Source organism: Etheostoma spectabile, chromosome 8 (assembly GCF_008692095.1).
Source record: "Etheostoma spectabile isolate EspeVRDwgs_2016 chromosome 8, UIUC_Espe_1.0, whole genome shotgun sequence".
Taxonomy (NCBI): Eukaryota; Metazoa; Chordata; class Actinopteri; order Perciformes; family Percidae; genus Etheostoma; species Etheostoma spectabile.
This window is the reverse complement of record NC_045740.1, coordinates 2,236,911-2,246,306: the sequence shown is the minus strand read 5'-3', so window position 1 is coordinate 2,246,306 and position 9,396 is coordinate 2,236,911. Positions and strand designations below refer to the sequence as shown.

At 40.3% G+C, this 9,396-nt stretch overlaps 1 protein-coding gene across 2 annotated transcripts in view; it reads right to left on the bottom strand.

Moving 5' to 3' along the window:
• Positions 1-9,396, bottom strand: part of pparab (peroxisome proliferator-activated receptor alpha b) — a 50,721-nt gene that overhangs the window by 1,504 nt on the left and 39,821 nt on the right. For both annotated transcript variants that reach the window (XM_032522727.1, XM_032522729.1), the window contains exons 5-7: positions 6,227-6,426; positions 2,469-2,922; positions 1-2,226 (exon numbers count right to left, since the gene is read on the bottom strand). The exon at positions 1-2,226 is cut by the window's left edge and continues 1,504 nt beyond it. In XM_032522727.1, the coding sequence (XP_032378618.1) occupies positions 1,982-2,226; positions 2,469-2,922; positions 6,227-6,426 (899 nt within the window). In that variant the 3' untranslated portion in view covers positions 1-1,981. The remainder of the gene's footprint in view (positions 2,227-2,468; positions 2,923-6,226; positions 6,427-9,396) is intronic.

Sequence of the window (9,396 nt, the reverse complement as noted above, 5' to 3'; positions counted from 1 at the left end):
GTGTTTGGCTTTTTGTTTTTTGATTCTTGCAAAAAATGACCAGGCAATTGAAGTAGCTCAGACAGCACACAATTTTAGAGAAATTACAAGAGCAAAACAGAACTCTGGTCACCCAAAATGACAAGCTTCTGATGATGAGAAACTCTGATGATGAAAAATAATGACAAGTATTTTGGAGGGACAGGCAGTCAACAAGTGAGAAATTAAGAAACAGATGAATTCATTCCTGGCTAATACGCTTTAAGTCTGCCTGTATTAAGGTTGCAATGCAAGGTGGCAAGGTTTATCTTGGTGTTAGCCCTTGAATACCAGAACACAAAAATGGATGGAGTGCCAAATGTCTGTGCATGTGTTTTGTAGTAAAAAAAAAGTAGAAAAAAAAGTATTTAACAGCGGTCCAGTATAAAATTTAGAAAATTACAAATATGAAGATATCTAAATTAGTTCAGATACTGTATCTTCATATTTGCTATGAGGTCAGATTCAGATATTTTGACATGATGTTCCTGGACATCGTATTTTACCATACAACAAATACTGACTTAGTATTACCGCAGACACGGTGCAAAACAATTCATACTTGCTCTGTATTTAATTCATATCAGTTAAATATCAATGTCAAAATATCACCTATATCTGTACACTATATATGCTTCAATGACCAAAAGTGTTTATTCAATGTGTATGCAACACACACACAGTATACTACATGAAGCAAATTTGGCTAAGTATTTGACCTAGCATAAAGCATATAAAAAATCTCCAGATATGCGCCAAATATGATCCATATTCTGCAGGAATTAAAAAAAAAAAAAGAGGATATTCCCAGATTCTTGGGGTTTTGGCGCAGTGTATGATTTTGCTATACTTTTCTGAAGTGGAAGAGAAAAGAATTCAAAAGACGTTGTTGTTGGACTGAGAGGAATGGCAAGCTGAACGCTCCTGCACAGCTCTGTCCTTGATGTTGGGCCTCCAAATGACAGTATACTTAACTAAAGATCTGGATTTGTCTGCTTAAAACATAGTTGCCTATCTGCATGTCTATTGCTGGTTTTTCCTGTGAAACCCAAGCCAAAACAAAGAAAAGTGAGTGGCATGCTGCAATCAAACAAATGATGTCAGATGAGGAAACACCTGACTGGGCACAGCTACTCCTAACTAAGGTTAGCAAACTCCAAAACGTGTTTAAAAAAAGACTGGGTGACCTTGACAACTCAATGAAAGACTTGAAAAAGAGACATTCATTATTTCCAGTATCATTAAACACACAGTATGGCTTAGAAGACTTACAGTAAACTTAAATGTTTATAATCAGGAGCCTGGTAGCACCACAGTTGTTTCTGAGTATACAAACGGGGAAGGAACATGCTTGGGGGGCTGGTGCATGGATAACCATCACCACCCGTTATTGACAGCCAATTTGGCAGTAGCTGCCTTGCTTGGAAACTGTATTATTACTGTCTTAATGTTGCTGCCCACTGAAGTCATATGGGCATTGTTAGCTGTGAAGGTATATGGCTTGTTGCTCTTTGACATCAGTATAAAAATCTACTTTCAAGCATACTGCTGGAGTGGTAACTGTCAAGTTCACTTTTCTTCCTCATTTTAGGGCTTGTTAAGGGTCAGGATAGGAATAACCATGGCGATAACCTCAACTACATCAAATTAGCATTAAGTGTTTGGTCAGAGATTGCATACACTGGTATCTACATAGGAGCTCAATCAGCTGTGTAAATAATGTCTTTGCATACATTACTTTTTTGCCAATGAAGGTCCACATAATGGAGTGGAGAGCACTGTGTCAAGCCGAGAAAATCATCAGCCTCTTTCCAGAACCTTAACGGGACCTCTTGTGCTGACCAGAAGCCAAAACTAACTCATTAAGTGGTTCAACCTAGCTTATGGAGGACTCTTCTTCTTCTGGCCCAGCAAAACGGAGATGATTTGTAGAGTGCTTTTCCTGGTTATTCCTCCACAACCCTCAGTACATGTCTCTGTAGATCTCCTGCAGGAGTGGGTGCAGTGAAGTATCCTCTGTCTTTTTGATCTCCTGCACCAGTTGTGCATGCTCAGTGACTAGCTGCCGAAGGTCAGCCAGTTTTTGCAGTAGCTTGGGGAAGAGGAAAGTGTCGTCGGGGTGATTGGCCAGCAGATGGAGCTGTAGCACCTGCACAATGCTCTCCTGCATTCGCTCAATGTGCGCCACATTCACCAGGCCTGGGCGGTCTAATCAAAGAGGAGGAAAAATAAACTTGAGTGAGACTTCTTAAATAATATAATAATATTCTATAGTAAGGTAGTACCAGAATGCCTTCACAATTTCTGTAATTGTGTAATATGGAAGCATTTTATGTATGGTGAGATTGATTAAACTTTCTCAAAGAGTAAAAGGAGAAATACAATTATAATATACCATAGTACAAATTAATAGTTTGAATGTAAACAATTTTTTTTTCCTGCATCCTCACCTCCACAGCAGATGATAGCAGCAACAAACAGTGCCAGGTCACTGTCATCCAGTTCCAGCGCGTTGAACTTCATTGCAAACTGGAACTTTGGCTCCATCATATCGCTGACTGGCCGCCGCAGGCTCTTGAGGAATTCCCGGGTGATGAAGCCAGAGCCGTACGCTACAAGAAGCCCATCCTTGTTCATACTGGAGGCAAGCATGGCAAAAAGGGCCTCGTACACGCCATATTTCAATAGAGTCACCTGATCATTGAGGTCCAGGCTCGAGAACCCGGGGACGGACTTTGCGAACTCTGTGAGCTCGGTCACGGTTTCCACCGACGTGCACTGGCAGACGTGGAAAATCCGTACTTCTACCTCCCTGTCCTTTAGCGTTCCTGCTGAGCCCACCATCTTTGCCACAAGCGTCTGCTCTGCCAGCTGTAGGGTCTCCATGTCATGGATGACGAAAGGCTGTGGACAGTGGCGAATAACAAACTTATAAGCTATATCTGTAAAGTATGGGTATAAATGGGGTTTCAAGGTAAATGCAAATGGACGGTTCATATAGTGCTTGTCTAGTCTCAATGACTACTCAAAGCGTTTACATAGTACGGGAACCATTCACCATTCACACACATTTACACACTGTGGCCGAGGTTGCCGTTCAAGGTGCCACCTGCTCATCAGATAAACACTCATTTACACACATTTACACTCCGATGCACAGCATCAGGAGCAACTTGGGGATCAGTGTCTTGCCCAAGGACACTTTGACATGGGACTGCAGGGTCAGGGATCGACCACCAACCTTCCAATTGGCAGGCAACTGCTCTACCACAGCCGCCTGAAAGGTGAAATGCAACACAGTCAGTACGGTGTGTACTGTGATTTTGGCATTCATTACATAAATAAACCTGACATAAATGTGGAAAAGTTGAGTCAGCAAACCTCTCTAGATGAAAAACGGTAGTGACTGTGGTGTTTACCCATAGTCCATACTAAAAGGAGAGGCTACACCTGAAAGTAAAACAGTGTCAGAGCAAAGAGGTCCTACCAGGGCAAATTCAAAAAGCCCGGCTGGCAATTTCTTTTTATAACTGAAATGTACACACTCCCACTAATGTCGTTGAAGGAATCCATGTATATAAAGGTAGGCAGCTGTGTAAGCTCATGCTAGCAGTGATGCCCTTGATTTGTTTTTAGCTGTGTCACTCTTCTTAAAGAAGAAACATTACAAAACATTTGATGAGCAGCAACAGCTGCTGCTGCACATCAGATCAGAGCTCTGACTCATGATTGCGGAGCTAAATGCGGGCTAGAGTAGTACGGGAAGGTACAAGGGTCATGACACAGTTGTTTAACTTTGTCGTACTACTTCTACATCATTTAAACACTTGATCATCACATAACGTGTAACAGATAATTAACAATAAATAAGTTATTATAACAAACATGTTCTTCTGGTACAACAATGTCCATTTTCTTAATACTACAATTTAAACATTTTGTTCATGAAATAATAATCTCGATTTGAGGCTACCTTGAAACTGCATGCGCATTATGTACAGTAAATAAGTAAGTCTTCAGTTTGTATATTGCCTGCTCTTTACTTCTATTTGGGCTCACTGCTTGGATTGATGCTATGTGATTCTTATTGTCACAATAACCTCAGGCGTTTGTACTTCAGTGGAAAGGTACTTCAGTGGGTAGAGAAAGGTACAAAGCCCACAGCCCTTGTTGACTCTTGAGATTTCCATGACGACAGTATTACTCTCCTTGACCCTGCAGTGACAACCTTATGAATGCTCAAAGGGGTTTATAGTCCATTTTCTATACATATTAATACAGTTTATATTGGAAGCCGAGCCTGGGGTGCTACACTGAGAGCACTACACTTGACCTGGCTAACCGCTTCAACACATTTGAGAAAGCAAAGTGGATCATGTTGTGTATGCTCCAGAAGCTGTCTACATCTACTGGAAGAGAACAGAAGAGTCTACAGCCAGTCTAGCAACTCCAGGTGGCTGCACGTAGGAACAATGATGCTCACAATGCCAATGCCAACATGCTGATCTTTAGCAGGTATATTGTTTACCATGTTAACTGTCTTTTTGTAGCATATTAGCATGCTAGCATTTGCTACAAACAGCTGTTGTTGACGGGAATGTATTTAATGCCGTAGGTATTTGGTTATAAACCAAAGTATTAACATTTTATTAAAATTTGATCTGATAATGCTGCTAGATGTAAAATCAAAGGATCACCAAAGTAGGCTTCATCCCCTAGGACCATGCATTAATATGTAGAATATTGACAGTTGTACAGTTGTTAAGACATTTCAGTCTGGATCAAAGTGGTAGACCAACCCAAATGACCAAGTGAAGCAACATGGCTGTCCTAAGAGCCACGCTGCTAGCATGACGTAAACTAAGAACAATGTATAGCCTTTCTCAGTTATGATTTACTATGCTGAACCTTCAAATATAACTCAATTGGAGGATTAGCTAATGGCAGAAAAATCCTTAACGAAAGTAATCACTAGTTACAGCCCTAGTGATAACAGTCAGAAATATTAAAAGGCAATCTCCCTCTTCAGGGTATATCCATATCCAGTGTACATTGTAACCCAGAGCAGCAGCGACAGCTTGATATTTTTGTAGCTGCTTTTTTAAGACATCCATTCAAGACTGTACAAACTGTTTAAGATGAATCATACTACAGCAAAACCAGCTAAGTCAGACGATTAAACGTTGCTGTAACAAATTAGAGCCAGTTGTGACACGATTTTTGCTCCGTATTCTTCCAAAATGTTGGGACTATTGAGTCAAACCTGACGGAAATTTCCTGGCTCAGTTACAGATAAAAATAAGTTGATGATGGAGGATCCAGTTTTCCACAATGGTCTATTTATTCAAGTTAGTATTAAAATAATGTGAGATACAACATTAGAAAGGTGTTATTCCATACTATAGGCCAGGCTACTGTTCTGTTCACAAACAATCTCAGAATCAAAGTTATGCAACATGTCAGAATTTGTACACAAAGCTGCGGCAAACAATACAGTATGTATAGAAGTGCGGCGACACCATAAATGAACACAATAGGCTATGTCTGCTTTCCAATGGCAGCAAACTCCAGACTCCCTCTGGATTCCAAATGGACACTTATCCATCTAGAAACTAATCTCTAGAAGCAGTGGGGGAGGTCTGTGTTTGAACATGGATGTGCACTGAGACTGACCTGTCGTTCCTGACCTATTTCACACCTACACACATCCACCCTTAAAATTCACAACAGATCTGGTCTGCAGTCCCAGACCCTCCCCTTGTCGGCCCCTCTTTTCCGATTAAAAGAAATCAAAAGAACAAGGCTGCGAGAGAATTTTCTGATGAGATTGGGGATGGGTGATGAAAAGAGTGCAGGCATGGAGGGAAACAGGCAGTGGAGGTAGGAGTGAGGGGCTCATACACTGGCTCTTTATACATACACAGATGCATCCTTGTCCAGCTTGTGTGTTGGCTTGCACTACTGATTGAGCAAGTTATTTCTGTCATTGGCTGGCTGAACTCCGAGGTGAGGTCAAATTGAGACATTTGTTTGATTACAAATGTTAAATGTGCTCAGAAGGAGATTAAAATCACTCCAATGGGGAAGACATAAATTAAAAGTTGCAAGACAACATGACCTCAACTTGTGAGGAAATCCTGGTAATGAACGCACAATTCACAATCGCAACATCTTTCACTCACCAACCCACTACACTTTATTAACGTACAGGGGTGCTGGTTTTGCCGGTGAGAATGGTTCGAGCCTTGGCCTTGTTCATGTTGAAGTTCTTGAGGAAGGCCTCGTAAATCTGCCGGGCCAGCGTCTTCTGGTCGGCTACCTGAGGGTCCTCCACCTCCCTGTCCCCCGTTACCATCTCCGCCTTCAGCTTTAGCTTCTCTGACTGGGGCATCCGACCAAAACGGATGGCTGTAAACAAAGCAGACAGGAAGTCAGACTAAGATTACAGAATTTGTGTCAGTACAAATCTGTAAAGAAAATGAAACAAATGCAATGTAAATATTAGATTCAATAATACGATTATAAACAGCCTTTTCAATAAAACAGAGAAAACTACTGTATAAGAACAAAGAGGACAAAGAGTGCTTCAAAGCATACCCAGTTCTGTAAAATGTAAAATATCTTGAGCTCCACAAAACCACAATAATCACTTATTAAAGATGTGACATCTGGAGGAATCCTTTTTTAAATTCTCTACAAAGACACCCCCACTACTTAAAATTAATCCAAGCACACATATCAGCGTAGAAAAAAACAAACATTAAATGTATCCCAAAAAAATGTAAATCTGTCCAAACAAAGCTTGTGGAGCAGTAGCAATGAAATGTTCTAAAATAGCACCACTGGAAATGTAGAAAGTGCTCAATGTTTCCTGACATCTGGTGCCAAAAAGTAATTTCTCCCAATCTATGGATTTAAGGACAGTATTCTGTAGCATTCTAAACAAGAGAATCTCACATTTCCTTGACAAACAACGAAATGTCATCTTCAGCAACAGTCCAGTTGGCTTTAGACCCGCACCCCAGATCAACTCGATCAAAGACTTGATGAGCCCAAAGACGTCCACCAGTGAATGTCTCATTTTTTAATGTCAATGTGAAAGAATACCATTGTCTATAATACAACTAGTCCCTGACCTTATTTACAAAGTCAGTTAAGTTAAATTCTACTTTTATAAAGATTATGTTTTATTCTGTCTATAAAAGAAATACAGCAGCAACTAGATCTGCAAACAGCAAAATGCAAGCATTAGACACACTTATTCTAATGAAAACAATCATCCAGTGAGCAAAAAAGTCAGAAAAACCCAGACCAGTTTGCCATTGAAGGTTATTTCAAAGACAAAAACACCTGACTACTCTAGTCACTTTACTAGTTTTACAAATGCAGACCTCTCTCACCTTGGAAACATCCAAAATTAGCACCAAAAGTCCTCTGTGCAAAAAAAACAAAACAACACCTGGCAGAGTCAGGTAGTGGCCTGAGGTAAAGTCTGCGGGTCGCCAATTTACCCTCAGTCCTGCCCTGACATAACTTAACATGTGCAATTTATTTTGGCTGCAAAACAGGATGAATTTAATGAAGCTGGAGGTATCGAGGTTGGGGAGTGTTGGGTTTTTAATGCAATGTGCTTCTTTTCTTCATGGTATGAATATTTAACTTTATAGTAATCCGTAATGGTTGTTATGTGAATATGAACAACAGAAATTGGTTACGCAAGAAAATCACTTCAAACAAATATGGTGAATCTTGCATAAGGATGATCGTGTAACAGGTGCAGCAGCCCCTCACCACATTGAAATAAACTAATTCATCAGTGTAAGCCTGAATTCCGCCCAACAACGTTATTGAAATAAAAAGGAGATTTACATTTTTTATGAATAACGAATGCTTACCTTACCTTAACTTGAAGAAGAAGAAACAACAATAAACAAAATGGCCCCGAGCAGTTTATTTTAGATACACACATTTGGGCCATGAGCAATCATCATAGTCTAACTGCTGGTATGCCACACCAAAAGACTGAACAATTCATTTTGTTGCCACCCTAAAGTGAGTACTGGCCTCAGCATGGCCACCCCTGGAAAAATGTATGGAGGGAAGAGCACCTGCATGTATAAAACACACACACACAAATAAATAAAGAAATATTTTCCTTGAAATGTATTACAGCAACAAGACAAATATGAATAAACACAAAAGGGTACTACACTTTACAAGGTGTGTGTGAAGTGTGTTTCAACACTATAAAAGAGTTGTTTTCTACTAGACGATGCCAGCATCTCTCAGACGGCCTGATCCCATTTGACTAATAAGATTAGAGATGAACAGATTTTAACCCCTCCTCACCAATTTAAATGTGCACAAGCGGATTCCACACACAAAAGCTCTCTGAGAACCCAACATACAGGTGCACCTATACCACCTGCATTTATGAGACCGTAAAGGCTTAAAAGGAGATCTGATTTCCCTGTTTTCCAATGAGCCGCCGACTGTTGAAACAAACCCAGGCCAACCGCGGCGGACTGAGAAAGGATACCGAGCTAGCAGACAGCACGAGGGCCCATTAGATTACTGCTCACTAAGTGGATGGATGATCTGAAGCTGGCAAAGCTCCACAGTTGGCATCTGGGCAGGAGCCAAGTCTAATTAAGATGAGAGGAAGTGACTGATGTTAAGCTGAGCATAAGTCAATTTCCTAAGATCTAGTGTAAGGTGGAAGGAGGGGACTACAGGTGGGAGGTGGACAGTCTGTCATTCTGTTAAGTCATTTCAGCTATTAAGCACAACACCACTGTAAGACTTGTTAGTGTAGTTATTTTCTCACAAACCGCCAACACATGTAGTAAATGCAGCGCATTTTGTCAGTACATAAGATCTGAGACATTATTAAGTTGCTGGAGTCAAGAAAATTTCAATCACTTTTGTGTTGTGTGATAATAAAAAGCATGTTGGAGCTGCTGCCTCCGCAACCTGATACCAGATAAGTGGATGAAGATGGATGGATGGATGGATGGATGGATGTTGCTGCAACAACAATACAGATATTGCTGATATAAAATACTCCAGAAAACTAAAACACTGTAATACAATTTCACCCCATAACAACATTGAGTGGCCTAAGCCATTACAATAATGTAACTTTCTCCTCTCTACTGTCCACTTTAGAATAAAGGCATTCAATGTGCTCAAAATATAAACAATATACAGTAAATTTTGTTTTATGGAGCCAAAATCAGATTGCATTGCATTTTTGTTATGATGCCCCCTTATCAACATGTTTTGGAAAGATATGATTTTATGTTAAAATGAATACAGCAGAGCCTACTGTTATAATTAACAGTGTTGGGCAAGTTAGTTCCAAAATGTAATACATTA